This window comes from Musa acuminata, chromosome BXJ3-9, assembly GCF_036884655.1.
Source record: "Musa acuminata AAA Group cultivar baxijiao chromosome BXJ3-9, Cavendish_Baxijiao_AAA, whole genome shotgun sequence".
NCBI lineage: Eukaryota > Viridiplantae > Streptophyta > Magnoliopsida > Zingiberales > Musaceae > Musa > Musa acuminata.
In genome coordinates, this window is record NC_088357.1 from 46799463 (window position 1) to 46817925 (window position 18463).

An 18463-nucleotide genomic window follows, 5' to 3' on the forward strand; every position below is an offset into this window, starting at 1 on the left:
TTCCGTTATTCTCTTCCTACGCTTAAATCCAATAACATCATAACTCATTGTGATGCTTATTTAAGTAATAAAAGTCATAGACTTCCCTTAGGAAAATCCTCCATATCCTGCTCTAAACCCCTTGAAGTTATTTACACTGATGTTTGGGGCCCTGCTCCAATCACTTCCTTTGACAAATTTAGATTTTATATTATTTTCGTAGACTATTTCACCAAATACATATGCTTATACCCTCTTCATCATAAATCTGAAGTTTCAACAGTCTTTACTAACTTTCGAAGATTGGTCGAGAACTTCTTTCAATCTAAAATTAAGACTATTTACTCTGATGGTGGCGACGAATATCAAGCCCTCACATCCTGCCTATCTGCTTGTGGGATATAACACCTCAAGTCACCTCCACACACTCCTCAACTCGTCGGCTCTGCTGAACACAAACATCGACATATAGTTAAAACTGGTCTCACACTCCTACACCTAGCCTCTATACCACCAACTTTTTGGACTGCAGCATTTCAAGCTGCCGTCTACCTCATTAATCGTATATTCACTCCAATCCTCGAGTATGAGTCGCCATTTGAAAAATTATTTCATAAATCCCCGAACCTTCAAAAACTTAAAGTGTTTGGTTGTTTATGTTATCCATGGTTACGTCCATATACCTCACATAAGATAACATCAAAATCTAAACCTTACGTTTTCATTGGATACTCCCTTGATCATAATGCCTTTTGATGCTATGAACCCCAATCTCGAAAAGTCTTTACGTCCCGTCATGTTATTTTTATAGAGACTACATTTCCATTTCACAACCCTGAGTCTCCTACTGTGCCACCTACTCCATCACATATACATCACTGGAGTACACCATCAATCCCGTCAATCGAGTCTCCCATAATATCATCCTGTCATTCTCCTCAAGATTCACACTCTCTCATTCTCCCGGTGCAACAGCTCCTCACCCCCTCCATTGTGCCTCTCCTTTCTTCACTAGGTTCCCCTACACATAAGGCATTCCCTCGGAATCACATTCGCTACCTTTATCCTCTCTTGAGACCAATGACACCGAAGTCCCTTAGACTCTACCGCCCATACCTACAACACACCCTATAGCCCCTGGACATCCAATGATAACATGATCCAAAAGTGATGTCTTTAAACCACAACAAATTCTTGACCTACATACCATCACAACATCCTCGTCAGAGACCATTGAACCTACCACAATTACTCAAGCCCAAAAATCTCTATCCTGGCGTAAAGCCATGTGTGAAGAATATGATGCACTCCTTCATAATTCTACATGGACCCTTGTACCCTCTCATCCCACATAAAACATCATCGGGTGTAAGTGCGTCTTTCGAATTAAGCGGAACCTAGATGGATCCGTAGCTAGATATAAAGCACGTCCAGTGGCCAAAGGGTTTCTCATCAATGACCTGATGTTGACTTCACAGAGACATTCAGCCTTATTGTTAAACCCACAATAATCCGACTTATTCTAAGTTTGGCCATCTCACAAGGCTGGTATTTACGTCAACTCGACATTAACAATGCCTTTCTACAGGGGACCATAACTGATGATATCTTCATGCAGCAGCCTCTTGGCTTCATCCACCCTTAATATCCAAAGCATGTTTGTAAACTACAAAAAGCTATTTATGGTCTTCGTCGGGCTCCAAGAGCTTGGTACACCGAATTTAGCTCGTTTTTGGCATCAGTTGACTTCATCAACTCTAAATCACAGGCAACAATCCTATGGAAATCAAGGCATTCCTCAAGCATTTAGCAAATTGATTCTCTCTTAACGATCTAGGACCCTTGAGCTATTTTTTGGGAGTGGAAGCAACATACACATCTACCGGGCTCTTCCTATCACAACGAAAGTATATTCGAGATCTATTATCTAAAACGAATATGCAAGATGCAAAGGCAGTTACAACACCTTTGTCTACTAGCGAGTCGCTCAAACTTTATGATGGAAGCCCTGTTACAGACCCAACTCAATACCATCAAGTCCTTGGCTCCTTACAGTACTTATCTCTCACCCGTCCAGATATTCATTTGTGGTCAATAAACTATCCCAGTTCATGCATCGACCATCTATTATACATTGGTCTGTAGTCAAACGAATCTTGCGGTATCTTCACGGGACTATCAATCATTGTCTCTTTGTCCATAAACACTCCCCTCTTAATCTCCATGCCTTTGCCGATGCTGATTGGCAGAGAATTTTGATGATAGAATCTCCACGTTAGGGTATGTGGTCTTTCTTGGGTCTAATTCAATCAGTTGGAGTTCTAAGAAACAAAAGACAGTGGCCCGGTCTACAACTGAAGCTGAATATCGTGCTATTGCTACCGCTGTTGCTGAACTCAATTGGGTTACAAATCTCCTCAAGGAATTCAAAGTCAGCTTTACCCAAACTCCTATAATATATTGTGACAATGTTGGAGGTACCTACTTATGTGTCAATCCAGTGTTTCACTCACGCATGAAACACATTGCCATCGGCTTTCACTTCGCGCGAGATCAAGTTGTCAGACATCAACTTTGTGTCTCTCGTGTTCATACAGCTGATCAACTAGCAGACTCACTTACGAAGCCTCTAGCCCGCAAACTATTTTTGTTGCATCGGTCCAAGATCGATATCCTTGAAAGGAGCTCGATCTTGCGGGGGCATATTTTCTCTGATAACAGAGAGATTTCCTCAACTGCATAGTAGATGAGATTTCCTCAACTGTATTAGGTAATCTCTCTGCTCAGTTAAAGAAATCTTATCTTTCATCATGTATAAATAGACTTCATATGATACTAATTGAAGTGTGCTTTTTTTCATTCTCTCAATTCTTCACAGATACGGCATCCCACGAAGGCGGTGTGTGAGCAAGGGCAGAGGCTTTGAATGTTAGATGGCTGGCAAGATAGCTGGGGATCAGAGGTCATAGGAGCGGTGCCTATAAAGCCTTTTCCAAGACGTGGATGAGTAACAAATTAATGATTTTATGATTTGTACCGGAATATGTCTTTTACTTTAAAGATATTTTTATAGCATAAATAATTCAAAGCTACTCTGTGATATTATATAGTATAATAAATATAAAATATATATATATATACATTACATTAAAAATTTATCTCAAGCCTAAATTACCCACACAAAGTGGCATCCTTCGCTTACAACAAAAGTCCGCACTGTCATCAGTCGTCTCCGATAAGGATACCTTGTCCTACTCGGACTCGTTTTCCCAGTTGTGTTCGTCATCGGAACCTTCTCTATATAACTCATCAACGTTGGTCCTCCGCCACCTTCAACAACTCCTCTGCCATTGCGATCGACATCTCTGTCCTTGCTTTGGTTCCTCTTTGCCACCAAAGGCAGCAGATGAAGAGAAGAAGAACACAAGGAGCAGAGGCGGAGACCACCATGGACAGGCCTGACTGGACATCGCTCCCGCTGGATGTCCTCACGAAGATTGTCGAAAAGCTTCCCGTCCCTCACCGTGTCTGCTTTCGTGCCACATGCAAGGATTGGTGTTCCGCACTCCTACCCGTTGTCATCCCGTCCCCGTGGCTCCTCTCAGTCGGCAAGAACAGCGATACCTGCAACTTCTTGTCTCTCCCCACCAGACGCTCCTTCACCTACTCCCTTCTCCCTGAGCTCCACGGCGTGCGGTATGTGGGCTCTCAAGCTGGTTGGCTAGCAGTCTTCAATAAAAACCTGGATGTCAGCCTCATAAATCCTCTAACAGCGGCTCGAATCTGCCTCCCCTCCTTCCTCACCCTACCCAATTTTGAGCTCGTCGGCGGCAGCTGTGTCCTTCCTCATCTCAACCGAATCTCCCGTTTTTCTGTTACGAAAGTTATCTTCTCCGCAAATCCAACTACCCATAATTACATCGCGGTGAGTCTCTATGGCACTCCCCAAATTGAAATCGCCTACGCAAAAGCAGGCGGAGACAAGTGGAATCTTCTTCAGACGACATCGACTCAGAATCGTTCGTACGAGGATATCATGTACCACAATGGGAAATTCTACTGCATAACAGTTGAAGCCGAAGTCTTCGCTTTTGACCTCAGTGGAGTTTCTCCCACCGTGACGGTGGTCGCCGAGAGCACGTCACTCTGTTTGACATATTTCGGCTATCACATTCCTTGGTACGGTGTCATACACATTTACGGCAAATACTTGGCGTGCTCGAGCACCGGGGAGCTGTTCCTGATTTTTAGGCGCGGAGTTCTCTCATATGAATCGCTGGGATGGAACGGTATCATGGTTTGGAGGCACAATCCTCAGCGTCAGCCATGTTGGGAAGCTGTGAAGAACTTGGGGAATAAGTCCTTGTTGATCGGTATCAACAACGCTACATCGATTTCTACCGAGAATTTTCTAGATGCACGACGAGATTGCGTCTACTTTACGGAGGCGGTCAGATTCATAGTCGATGACCGGCCCGAATTCATTCTTAGCATTGGAGTGTTTGATGTGGAACGGAGAAAGTGGGCGCGGGCAAACTCAGATTTACAACCACACTTGCTGCCACCCATCTGGTTCACTCCCTCCATGCTGTGAACCAAGAAACGAGTAGTTCTTGCTCTTATTTGACTTACAACTCCTACTACTACATATAGAGATGATAGATACATTACAGGCCACAGTAACTATATCAACTTGTGCTTTGATATTGTGTACAAGAAAATGTTTTGCTTGATTTATGAAGTTGCACATCTGTTTTGCAAGTTTGATATGACCATAGAAGATGAAAGCAAGTTTTCCTTCAAGAGGAAACAACATAAAGAAACATGTAGATGCCTTTTGCTCTTATATGAAATTTTAATTTAGAGTGATCTCTTTATGGCCTTATCAGTCATCCTTAGTTGTGGGTATTACTAGAATTAGTGATTGATTTGAGATCCTGTACCTGCAGGTGCTATTTGATGAGGTTACTGCAGTGAATTAAATATGAAAGAATTACATCATCAAATTAGAAATAAAGAAAAATAGTTACTTAATACCACACATTGCTGAAAACAGATCTTACTTGGAAAAAGATAGTGACTTGTGAAAAAATCATTGGGCCTCAACAAAATTTTTGAGTGTGAATGATATTATGCAATTTGGTGAAAAAATAAAGGACCCAAAATCTTGAGAACAATGCAGGAGAAGAATTGAATTTATTGATAGTTGAAGAGATGTAAATTCTCTCTTCTAACATGTATAAATAGGGCGTATTGTATTCAACTCAATGCATTCTTCTTCTTTGTATTTTATTTCTATCATGGTATCAGAGTCATTCCGGTCTTAGGAAGGCTGTACTCTCCCTTCTGTAGCCTGTTCTCGTCAGAGCTAGGCATGTGTTCGGCACCTGACCTCTGACGATTCCCATCACCATGAACATAGTTGCCATATCTTTCTGTCGCTACATCTTATCGCCAAACACCTATGCTGCACTGCAATAGCCCCCTAGGCGTGACCTCTACCTCCGGCGACTGAAGCGATATTGATCCTACTGCAAGTGATCAGTACAGGTGGCATCAGCAGTTTTTTTTTACCCATCTTTTTTTTTTTTTACCTATCTAATTGTTACAGACTTCCACTTTTTCTACTTTGCTCCTATATATGTCTAACATGTCTTCATCTAACATTCCAATTACTATTCCCATAGGAAACCATAGTACCTTTTCCTCTATAGGCCTTATTTCTATCAATGCTGTCACTCTCATTCCCTTCAAATTATCCAATGGTGGCAACTATGCATCATAGCGTACTCAATTCTCTAATATACTATTTGGCTATGATCTTTTAGGATTTGTCGATGGTTCTCTTCGTTGTCCGCCGGCGATGCTCAACATCCCAGGCATATCCAGTCCAATACCAAATTCGGACCATAAACTATGGTTACGCCAGGATTGTCTCATCCTTCAAGCAATTCAAGCCTCGGTCGTTAGTTCCCTTGCCCTACTCATTTCTTCATGTGACACTACTGTCGAAGCTTGGTGCAAGTTGCAAACCACCCTGGCCAATCGTTCCCATACTCGCATGCTTAGTCTTCTATCCAATCTCATGAAGATAAAACAAGAGGGAAGTACTGTTGTTGATTATCTACACAACATAAAGATTATCATCGATAACTTGGCCTTGATAGGTCATTCCCTCAGTGATGAAGAAGTTGCTGTCCATATCCTAAATGGCCTAGGAGACGAGTACAAGGAATTGGCAACAGCAATACGGGCACGTGATTCACTAGTATTATTTGAAGAACTCTATGACAAGTTGACTGACTATGAGATATATCTCACGCATAAGGACAGGTTGCCAAAACCATCCATTATAGCTCAAGTCAGTTAAAAACCTAAGAAGAAGAGCAACCGGTACAACAAGAGCTCCAAACAAACCTCCCCTCCTCAACAAAGAGTCGTCTGCCAACTATGTGACAAAGTTGGTCACTTTGCAAAAGTCTATAGAACTCGATCCAGACTTCCTCCTCCATCGCATTGGCCTCATGCAAATCTTATAGCTACTTCGACTACTGGTGATGAAAATTGGATTGTGGACTCTGGCGCATCTCATCACATCACGTCTGATTTACAAAACTTATCCATCCATAACGACTATGGCGAAACTGAAGACATCATCATCGGTGACGATAACAGACTCCCCATTACTCATACTGGTTCCACAATGCTTAATTCATATAGTACTTCGTTTATGCTAGATGATGTTTTGTGTGCAGCCCAAATCAAACGAAACCTCATTTCTGTTTCCCAATTCTACAAATAGAATTATACCTCAATTGAATTCTTTCATAATTCCTTTCTTCTCAAGGATTTAAGCACGGGGACATCCTTGGTCCGAGGCCAGAGTAAAGACAACATTTACGAGTGGCTGTCGGTTCCACAAATCACCCAACCCACTGCCCATTCTTCAATCGCAGCTCCAATTGATGTGTGGCATTGTCGTCTTGGTCATCCCTCAACTCTTATTCAGCAAAAACTGATTTTCCGTTATTCTCTTCCTACGCTTAAATCCAATAACATCATAACTCATTGTGATGCTTATTTAAGTAATAAAATTCATAGACTTCCCTTTGGAAAATCCTCCATATCCTGCTCTAAACCCCTTGAAGTTATTTACACTGATGTTTGGGGCCCCGATCCAATCACTTCCTTTGACAAATTTAGATTTTATATTATTTTCGTAGACTATTTCACCAAATACACATGCTTATACCCTCTTCATCATAAATCTGAAGTTTCAACGGTCTTTACTAACTTTCGAAGATTGGTCGAGAACTTCTTTCAATCTAAAATTAAGACTATTTACTCTGATGGTGGCGACGAATATCAAGCCCTCACATCCTGCCTATCTGCTTGTGGGATATAACACCTCAAGTCACCTCCACACACTCCTCAACTCGTCGGCTCTGCTGAACACAAACATCGACATATAGTTAAAACTGGTCTCACACTCCTACACCAAGCCTCTATACCACCAACTTTTTGGACTGTAGCATTTCAAGCTGCCGTCTACCTCATTAATCGTATATTCACTCCAATCCTCGAGTATGAGTCGCCATTTGAAAAATTATTTCATAAATCCCCGAACCTTCAAAAACTTAAAGTGTTTGGTTGTTTATGTTATCCATGGTTACGTCCATATACCTCACATAAGATAACATCAAAATCTAAACCTTACGTTTTCATTGGATACTCCCTTGATCATAATGCCTTTTGATGCTATGAACCCCAATCACGAAAAGTCTTTACGTCCCGTCATGTTATTTTTATAGAGACTACATTTCTATTTCACAACCCTGAGTCTCTTACTGTGCCACCTACTCCATCACATATACATCACTGGAGTACACCATCAATCCCGTCAATCGAGTCTCCCATAATATCATCCAGTCATTCTCCTCAAGATTCACACTCTCTCATTCTCCCGGTGCAACAGCTCCTCACCCCCTCCATTGTGCCTCTCCTTTCTTCACTAGGTTCTCCTACCACAGAAGGCATTCCCTTGGAATCACATTCGCTACCTTTATCCTCTCTTGAGACCAATGACACCGAAGTCCCTTAGACTCTACCGCCCATACCTACAACACACCCTATAGCCCCTGGACATCCAATGATAACATGATCCAAAAGTGGTGTCTTTAAACCACAACAAATTCTTGACCTACATACCATCACAACATTCTCGTCAGAGACCATTGAACCTACCACAATTACTCAAGCCCAAAAATCTCTATACTGACGTAAAGCCATGTGTGAAGAATATGATGCACTCCTTCATAATTCTACATGGACCCTTGTACCCTCTCATCCCATATAAAACATCATCGGGTGTAAGTGCGTCTTTCAAATTAAGCGGAACCTAGATGGATCCGTAGCTAGATATAAAGCACGTCTAGTGGCCAAAGGGTTTCTCATCAATGACCTGATGTTGACTTCACAGAGACATTCAGCCTTATTGTTAAACCCACAATAATCTGACTTATTCTAAGTTTGGCCATCTCACAAGGCTGGTATTTACGTCAACTCGACATTAACAATGCCTTTCTACAGGGGACCATAACTGATGATATCTTCATGCAGCAGCCTCTTGGCTTCATCCACCCTTAATATCCAAAGCATGTTTGTAAACTACAAAAAGCTATTTATGGTCTTCGTCGGGCTCCAAGAGCTTGGTACACCGAATTTAGCTCGTTTTTGGCATCAGTTGACTTCATCAACTCTAAATCACAGGCAACAATCCTATGGAAATCAAGGCATTCCTCAAGCATTTAGCAAATTGATTCTCTCTTAACGATCTAGGACCCTTGAGCTATTTTTTGGGAGTGGAAGCAACATACACATCTACCGGGCTCTTCCTATCACAACGAAAGTATATTCGAGATCTATTATCTAAAACGAATATGCAAGATGCAAAGACAGTTACAACACCTCTGTCTACTAGCGAGTCGCTCAAACTTTGTGATGGAAGCCCTGTTACAGACCCAACTCAATACCATCAAGTCCTTGGCTCCTTACAGTACTTATCTCTCACCCGTCTAGATATTCATTTGTGGTCAATAAACTATCCCAGTTCATGCATCGACCATCTATTATACATTGGTCTGTAGTCAAACGAATCTTGCGGTATCTTCGCGGGACTATCAATCATTGTCTCTTTGTCCATAAACACTCCCCTCTTAATCTCCATGCCTTTGCCGATGCTGATTGGGAGAGAATTTTGATGATAGAACCTCCACGTTAGGGTATGTGGTCTTTCTTGGGTCTAATTCAATCAGTTGGAGTTCTAAGAAACAAAAGACAGTGGCCCAGTCTACAACTAAAGCTGAATATCATGCTATTGCTACCGCAGTTGCTGAATTCAATTGGGTTACAAATCTCCTCAAGGAATTCAAAGTCAGCTCTACCCAAACTCCTACAATATATTGTGACAATGTTGGAGCTACCTATTTATGTGTCAATCCAGTGTTCCACTCACGCATGAAACACATTGCCACCGGCTTTCACTTCGTGCGAGATCAAGTTGTCAGACATCAACTTTGTGTCTCTCATGTTCATACAGCTGATCAACTAGCAGACTCACTCACGAAGCCTCTAGCCCTGCGGGGGCAGATTTTCTCTGATAACAGAGAGATTTCCTCAACTGCATAGTAGATGAGATTTCCTCAATTGTATTAGGCAATCTCTCTGCTCAGTTGAAGAAATCTTATCTTTCATCATGTATAAATAGACTTCATATAATACTAATTGAAGTGTGCTTTTTTTCATTCTCTCAATTCTTCACAGATACGGCATCCCACGAAGGCGATGTGTGAGCAAGGGCAGAGGCTTTGAATGTTAGATGGCTGGCAAGGTAGCTGGGGATCAGAGGTCGTAGGAGCGGTGCCTATAAAGCCTTTTCCAAGACGTGGATGAGTAACAAATTAATGACTTTATGATTTGTACCGGAATATGTCTTTTACTTTAAAGATATTTTTATAGCATAAATAATTCAAAGCTACTCTGTGATATTATATAGTATAATAAATATAAAATATATATATATATATATTACATTAAAAATTTATCTCAAGCGTAAATTACAACAAAGTCCGCACTGTCATCAGTCGTCTCCGATTCGGAGACCTTGTCCTACTCGGACTCGTTTTCCCAGTTGTGTTCGTCATCGGAACCTTCTCTATATAACTCATCAACGTTGGTCCTCCGCCACCTTCAACAACTCCTCTGCCATTGCGTTCGACATCTCTGTCCTTGCTTTGGTTCCTCTTTGCCACCAAAGGCAGCAGATGAAGAGAAGAAGAACACAAGGAGCAGAGGCGGAGACCACCATGGACAGCCCTGACTGGACATCGCTCCCGCTGGATGTCCTCACGAAGATTGGCGAAAAGCTTCCCGTCCCTCACCGTGCCTGCTTTCGTGCCACATGCAAGGATTGGTGTTCCGCACTCCTACCCGTTGTCATCCCGTCCCCGTGGCTCTTCTTAGTCGGCAAGAACAGCGATACCTGCAACTTCTTGTCTCTCCCCACCAGACGCTCCTTCACCTACTCCCTTCTCCCTGAGCGCCACGGCGTGCGGTATGTGGGCTCTCAAGCTGGTTGGCTAGCAGTCTACAATGAAAACCTGGATGTCAGCCTCATAAATCCTCTAACAGCGGCTCGAATCTGCCTCCCCTCCTTCCTCACCCTACCCAATTTTGAGCTCGTCGGCGGCAGCTGTGTCCTTCCTCATCTCCACCGAATCTCCCGTTTTTTTGTTTCGAAAGTTATCTTCTCCGCAAATCCAACTACCCATAATTACATCGCGGTGAGTCTCTATGGCACTCCCCAAATTGAAATCGCCTACGCAAAAGCAGGCGGAGACAAGTGGAATCTTCTTCAGACGACATCGACTCAGAATCGTTCATACGAGGATATCATGTACCACAATGGGAAATTCTACTGCATAACAGTTGAAGCCGAAGTCTTCGCTTTTGACCTCAGTGGAGTTTCTCCCACCGTGACGGTGGTCGCGGAGAGAACGTCACTCGGTTTGACATATTTCGACTATCACATTCCTTGCTTCGGTGTCATACAAATTTACGGCAAATACTTGGCGTGCTCGAGCACCGGGGAGCTGTTCCTGATTTTTAGGCGCGAAGTTCTCTGTCATGAATCGCTGGGATGGAAGGGTATCATGGTTTGGAGGTACAATCCTCAGCGTCAGCCATGTTGGGAAGCTGTGAAGAACTTGGGGAACAAGTCCTTGTTGATCGGTATCAACAACGCTATATCGATTTCTACCGAGAATTTTCGAGGTGCACGACGAGATTGCGTCTACTTTACGGAGGCGCTGGTCAGAACCATAGTCGATGACCGGCCCGAATTCATTCTTAGCATTGGAGTGTTTGATGTGGAACGGGGAAAGTGGGCGCGGGCAAACTCTCAGTTAGAATCACACTCGCAGCCACCCATCTGGTTCACTCCCTCCATGCTGTGAACCAAGAAACGAGTAGTTCTTGCTCTTATTTGACTTACAACTCCTACTACTACATATAGAGATGATAGATACATTACAGGCCACAGTAACTATATCAACTTGTCCTTTGATATTGTGCACAAGAAAATGTTTTGCTTGATTTATGAAGTTGCACATCTGTTTTACAAGTTTGATATGACCATAGAAGATGAAAGCAAGTTTTCCTTCAAGAGGAAACAACATAAAGAAACATGTAGATGCCTTTTGCTCTTATATGAAATTTTGATTTTGAGTGATTTCTTTATGGCCTTATCAGTCATCATTAGTTGTGGGTATCACTAGAATTAGTGATTGATTTGAGATCCTATACCTGCAGGTGCTATTTGATGAGGTTACTGTAATGAATTAAATATGAAAGAATTACATCATCTAATTGGAAATAAAGAAAAATAGTTACTTGATACCACATTGTCACGGACAAACTTCTAAACAAAGTGTTTGATGTAATGCTTATGTATGTCCGTGTCGTTTGGCATGTTCATGCCTTGTACAGAATGTAAAGGGGCGGCCGAAGGCTTAATAGTCCCATTTTAGTTGGGTTGGTGGCCTCTTTAGGCTTGTAAATAAAGGTTGTGTCATGTAGACACGTGCGAGAGCTTTTCGGTCTGTAATGAACCATTTTACCCTTTGTTGTGCCACTATTCAGAGCTTGTAAAGTCTGTTTGTAATTTGCATTGTCTATGAAGTGTTTTTCGGACATGTTTGCTTGTGGATCCCGATTGAGGCGTTCTCTTTAACCCGTTCTCTCTTTTGTTGGTCCTAAGGGACAATGGGAGGCTTCGGGGAGGCTGACCTTTGCGGACGGACGCGCGAGGGTGCCGCACGCCTTAGGCAAATCCAGCTAAGTCCGTGTCATATGGTATCAGAGCGAGACAAGCACTCATAGAAATACTTGACATGCAAACGTGGGGGACCTAGCGGGGCTGCGTTGAGGGCAGTCAGCACACGCGCGACCGTTTGAGGGAAAACGGGCATGGAGATGTAGGGAAAAGAGTCGCTCAGAGGAGCGGGCATCTGACATTGGCATTCAGAGGAATGGCCAACCCTTCGCGCGAGAGGCACCACGAGAACAAGCAAGCTTGGAAGAATGCGGAGCGCATAAAGGTTGGGATGGCTGAGTTTGAGCTACGGCTCAACGTTGACAACTTTACTTGATGGTGCTCAAGGCAAGCGAGGCGCTTGGCAAAAGGACGAGACCATGCAAAGTGGAATGAGTTGCTCAGCGACCGAAAGAGTTGTGCAAAGCTCACAGAGGTGAGAGGAATTGCTAACTCGAAGAATTCGGTACTCATGCATGGGCTTGTATGCGGACGATGGATTGTTCGTGGCCATCCCAAGGCGGTCGAGACTCGGCGCCATGGAGCATTGAAACTTTCTCTTCGGCATGCTAAGGATACGTCCGGAGGAGGCTGAAGTGTGCAACGAGTTCAGCATGTTGCTAGGCCTTGAGGGGTGCAGCGGGGGCTGTATTGACGGGGAGGTGCAATCTAGCAAGTGCGTTTGCAGGAGGCAGAACAATGCACAGTTTGTTCAGCAGATCGGAGTAGTCCATGGGGATGGTGGTCTCCGAAACGAAGAGAGATGTTGCTCAAATGGGATAGTTATCCAGGAGGGATAAGTCCCGACTCTCCAGAGGGAGAATCATGTGCGACGGACTGCACATGTTGAGGAGGAGTACCTCAACAAAACAACAACTCCACGAAGCTCGATGGACTGAGCAAGCGGCGAGGAGTCGTCGCATGATCTCGCTTGAGAGAATGCATTGGTGGATGCATTGCGAGATCAAGTGGGGGAGCGACACAAAGCAACTCAAATGGAGGCACACTTGGAGTCGATATGGAGATCGGACTCAAGGGAGGGCTGACCCGTGGAATGGTGGGCGCGAGGGCCACCATCGACTCAATGCAAAAACGAGGAGCGGAGCAACTTGGGTATAACTTGGCGAAGTACCCAAGCCGCATGAAGGGAGCCAGCATAGAAGTTGGAACATGGAGCAGAGGCACAGTGCTTTCCCTAGACAGAGGTCAAGGACATGAACTCTTGCAGAGGCAGGAGTAGAATTATGCTGTTCCATGGGTCCTTCATTTTGACAGAGCGGACTCATCTTGCATGGTGCCAAAGACGAAGGGAGCTTCGGGGCACATGCACCTTATCTCGGAGGAGCATTTGATGGAGGAACTAAGGCGACTCAATTTGCGGAGGCGAAGTTGAGTTCAGAAGGCCTTAGCACGGGGCAAGAGGACGCAGAGGCGGGTACTCTTGAAGAATATGCCATAGTGTTGCCATGAAGGAAGCAGTGCGCAGCGGAGATTGTGCTGGTAGGGGCAGAGGCCCAGGATCCAGGCAATGGTGCACAAATTACAGCGAAGTCGGTGGACTTCGGGAGTTACTAGGCGACGGACTGTCCTAGAGCGGTGCTTCATCTAGGTGTGACCCAAGAGTGGGTGGATGAAGGTCGATTGCCAAAGCGAACAAAATCGAAGGTGGAGGAGACCCTGCGATGTATTGGCAGAGGCCACACATGGAGGGTTCACAATTCGAGTTTATTCCACAAGGATCAGAATGCAATGGAGATGTCACCAGGAGGCGACATGGTGCAGCGGATCGTGGTGGAACAGTTCGTGGCAATGCGACACACACGACAAAGTCCCGTGAGGGATGAGATCATATGGAGGTATGATCGGGAGCTACTGGGAGCTCCACTTTGGTGAACAACACGACGGCAAGAAGGGCTATGGATTCAAGGAGTGAAGGCCATGGTACCGCAGAGGCGGGTCTTCCGTGCGTGCATCGAATTTTGCATCGGACGAAAACCTTGGTCATCAGCATATGGGGGCTGTGTTCCACTAAGGGAAAAGTTCGAAGGCAAGTACCAGTGAGTTCCATGGGAGGGACTTGATCATGCAGAGGTATGATCGAAGCAGCTGGAGAGTTGGACTGCTCCAGAGCTCATATTCACTTAAGGGAGCCCGACAAGTCAGAGGACAAGGTCGAGTAAGCGAACGTTGCTACCAAGGAAGCTAAGGAGAACAGAATCGGTGCAAACTCTACAACGTGATGGCAGAGGCCAGGCATGGGAGTTGCAGTCTGTCTTTCCATCGACCAAACAGACTGCTTAGAGAACACAGAGGTGTTGAAGCAGGGGGTCGAAAGGGGCGAGGAAGCGACGACGAGTCCAGAGGGACTTAGCTACCCAAAATCAAGCAATCAGTTAGAATGGAGGTGGACTCGGAGGAGTGTCACGGAGGCATATCTACTGATTGTGAAGAAATGGGATGGAGATGCGAGGCGACGGATAGTAGTGCCATGGGCATGGCAGCGCCATGGTACCGCAGAGGCGGGACTTCCGTGAAAGTCATTGATCCCTTGCTCTCATGGAGGGAGAGCGCTTGGTCGTGAAAGGGGCCGAGGAGGTGGAGAATGCAGAGGCAATCTTCAAGTACCGAGACAAGGCTGAAGGGCAGAGGCCGAAGAACTTCGTAAGACCGGTGTCAACAAGTTTCTCATCAAGATAGCCGTAAGTGAAGAACTTCGGGTCATGCAAGAGTGCACGACCAAGGAACGAAGCAAGCAGTACGCGGTGCTGTACCTTTGCTACTCAGTGGAGTAGGCGGCAGGGTTGATGGAGAAGACGGTACAATCCCAGAGGCGACCTCATCTATCAGAGAATTACTCCAAGTTGGGGTGAAAACTTCCTGCATTCCAGAAGTTCAATGGCATTGAGAAGGTGAATCACAGTAGCTAACTCAACGCAAGGAGTGCAAACACTTCAAGTACTTCAGAAGTGTGAGCAAAGAGCAGGCAAAGGCCAGTAACCAGCTCGATGCTTGAAGTACAATCTCGAGGAGGCGGGCGAAGTCAAGTAACCTTTGCCTTCTCAACTCTTAAGAGAATGGGCGAAACCGAGTACCCCAGTTCTCTTATCTATCCAGCAGAGGAGCTCTGCACAAGTTCAAAGACCCTTCGAAGATAATGGAAGACAATAGTTGTCAAATCCTCACCAACGGTGATCAGTGCTACTGAGAGTAGATTGTCCGCTTCATTTTCCCAACGAAATGCCAATCGAAAGCGGAAGTGATGCGAACCTACTTGGATGCGACAACTAACTGAAAGAAGAGTCAATGAGCAGATTTTGTGGAGGAAGGACCCGAAACTTCAGAAGTTTGCGAGGCGATGCTCGTTAAAGCTCCAACAAGCATCCACCCAGTTCAAGTAGCATGTGGAAATTTTGAGAAACTGGCGCAGTAAGAATGGTCTTTTCCTTCATTTGGTGGATCCGCAGGAATCAACGAGGATCAACACAACTCAGCCAACCCCACACCAGAGTCAGAGTCATTGGCGAGTTGAAGCAGCATGGCGGATCAAAGGTTCGACTACTCAAAAACAGCAGCGGAGAGCAGCTGGGAGCCAGGAGGCGCATTGCAGTTGGAGCAGAAGATTGAAGACTCAGCAAAGGTGAAGAGTTGCAGTGTTCACAAAGGCTTCGACGAGGATGTCGAAGGGTTAAGTGGGGGAGAATGTCACGGACAAACTTCTAAACAAGGTGTTTGATGTAATGCTTATGTATGTCCGTGTCGTTTGGCATGTTCATGCCTTGTACAGAATGTAAAGGGGCGGCCGAAGGCTTAATAGTCCCATTTTAGTTGGGTTGGTGGCCTCTTTAGGCTTGTAAATAAAGGTTGTGTCATGTAGACACGTGCGAGAGCTTTTCGGTCTGTAATGGACCATTTTACCCTTTGTTGTGCCACTATTCAGAGCTTGTAAAGTCTGTTTGTAATTTGCATTGTCTATGAAGTGTTTTTCGGACATGTTTGCTTGTGGATCCCGATTGAGGCGTTCTCTTTAACCCGTTCTCTCTTTTGTTGGTCCTAAGGGACAATGGGAGGCTTCGGGGAGGCTGACCTTTGCGGACGGACGCGCGAGGGTGCCGCACGCCTTAGGCAAAACCAGCTAAGGTCGTGATAACATGTTGCTGAAGACAGATCTTACTTTGAAAAAGATAGTGACTTGTGATGTGTGAATGATATTATGCAATTTGGTGAAAAAATAAAGGACCCAAAATCTTGAGAACTGTAGGAGAAGAATTTATCGGATGAAAAATATTAATGAGATAAATCAAACGTGCATATCCATTTCTTGTCGCACCTTATATTTTATAAGTATCAAAAAGATAATTATCGATACTTGTCTTACCGTCTTACCACATTGTCGCTCTATTGTGATTGTTTCCGTCAATCGTCTCCACCCTGCTATGATTGTCTCATTGCGCTACATTGTGGGCTCACCTTTGCCACCAAGAGGTCCCGTAGCGAGACCTTCGTTGTCGTCTTCGTCACCTTCGTATTATTATGAGACCAAAGTCATCTCTACATAGCCACAACTATTATTTGTGAAGCCCCCCTCCACAAGGCCCTAGCCTTGCCCTCGTGAAGCCTCCATCCCCAGCATCTACATCCCATGTTATTGTTCTTATCATCCATTTGTTCTCTAAGGACAAAGGGTAGAGAGGAGGGGATGGGGTGGTCATTGACGGTATAAAAGGTGACGAGGTATGGTCGTCCGTGATGCCTATAGTCTTACCCTCGACTTTCCATTGCACTCTTCGAATGCATCATGCCTTATCTCCTCTTATACCGCCAACTCTCGTGCCCTCTATCATAGCTTTTTCCCTTCACCCATTTTCAACAAATATCTTTTCTCTTTCTCTCTTGTGATCTTCTCCCTATACCAGCCTACCCTTGCCCACTTTCACCATAGTACCATGCTCACATCCTTCACCGTCATCACCACATCTAACTTCTACTAAAGAGCCCAACGAGGAACTATTTGACCTAAGATTTTGGTCCTCTCTAACAAGCCCTCGAGCAAGAAGCACTAGGGACCATCAACATCACGATCGACATCGAAGAATAATGCACTGGGGCCTCTTTGCCACCCATAAGAACTACTATCGACTCGCCTCCAAGCCATTGGCCAACTCATATACTTGTGCTTCGATGAGCGCTCCACAAGAGGTGGCAAAGGGATTTTGTGGAGGGGCATCGGGAATGGAGGTGGTGACCATGTGGAGGGTTGGAGGTGACATTGTGAAGGTGACAAAGGTGACAACGATAATGACAAAGGCCTCACAATAATAGAGATGACTCGTAACATGACGAGATAGTGGGGAGAGGTGAAGATAGCCACAGTAGGATGACAATCGAAAAGGCGAAGATTAGGAGTAATCTCATCTTTTAAAAAATAAGGGATATTTTATGAAATAAAAAAAAGCAGAACACTCTATAAAAAAAAAGTAAAAACTTAGGGTTTTTTTTTTTGAAGAATTTATCCTTCTTTTAAAAAAAAAAGATTTTATAAATAAAAGCTAAATGAGTATAATACAATCATCCTAGTTCCCATCACACCGCAAACTAGAAAATATCAAGACAGGAATTTAATTTTTCCATCCAAGAGCAATGATATTATCTGTAAGTTGCTTAGTTTTGTAAGAGTATATAAGCTAAACCTAAACACAGAGGGATAAATATAAATACTAAAACTAGAAGGTTTTATACACGTAGACAACTCTACCGGCAACTTAATTCGCTGCAGCTCCACGTGGAATACACCTCAATTAATAGATACGATCCCTTTTTTTTATGGCTTTCAGCTTTGAAAGGGCAATTATCCTTAGCAACTGTTTAGCATTTTGTATTTTGAATTAATATAGCTTTTGCTTTACGAACCCCCCAAAAAAAAAAAAAAATACCGTCACCAACAGCAAACAGTAATCTCACACGTCTTAAAGCTTAAAATCTCACCTTCAACACTTATCTTTTGTCAAATAAAAAAAGTCTCGTTTTCCTTCAGTATTATCTGCTACTCTACATTAAACATTATAATGGAACACTTACTACTTGTAAAACAATAATTCTCGTTATCATTAGCCATTC

At 44.1% G+C, this 18463-nt stretch overlaps 2 protein-coding genes across 2 annotated transcripts; both read left to right on the forward strand.

Annotated features, from left to right (window-relative positions):
* Positions 1–3427: 3427 nt before the first annotated feature.
* LOC135649118 (F-box protein At3g56470-like) lies at positions 3428–4573 on the forward strand. The gene has a single exon (XM_065167228.1). It carries the CDS (start codon positions 3428–3430, stop codon positions 4571–4573), a length of 1146 nt encoding a protein of 381 aa, XP_065023300.1.
* A 5770-nt stretch (positions 4574–10343) lies between these two features.
* LOC135649119 (F-box protein At3g56470-like) lies at positions 10344–11492 on the forward strand. Its single transcript, XM_065167229.1, has one exon. It carries the CDS (start codon positions 10344–10346, stop codon positions 11490–11492), a length of 1149 nt encoding a protein of 382 aa, XP_065023301.1.
* Positions 11493–18463: the final 6971 nt, after the last annotated feature.

What these genes read in the sequence shown, in the direction of transcription:
- LOC135649118 (XM_065167228.1), top strand. Translation starts at nt 3,428, where the DNA reads ATGGACAGGCCTGACTGGACATCGCTCCCGCTGGATGTCCTCACGAAG.
- LOC135649119 (XM_065167229.1), top strand. Translation starts at nt 10,344, where the DNA reads ATGGACAGCCCTGACTGGACATCGCTCCCGCTGGATGTCCTCACGAAG.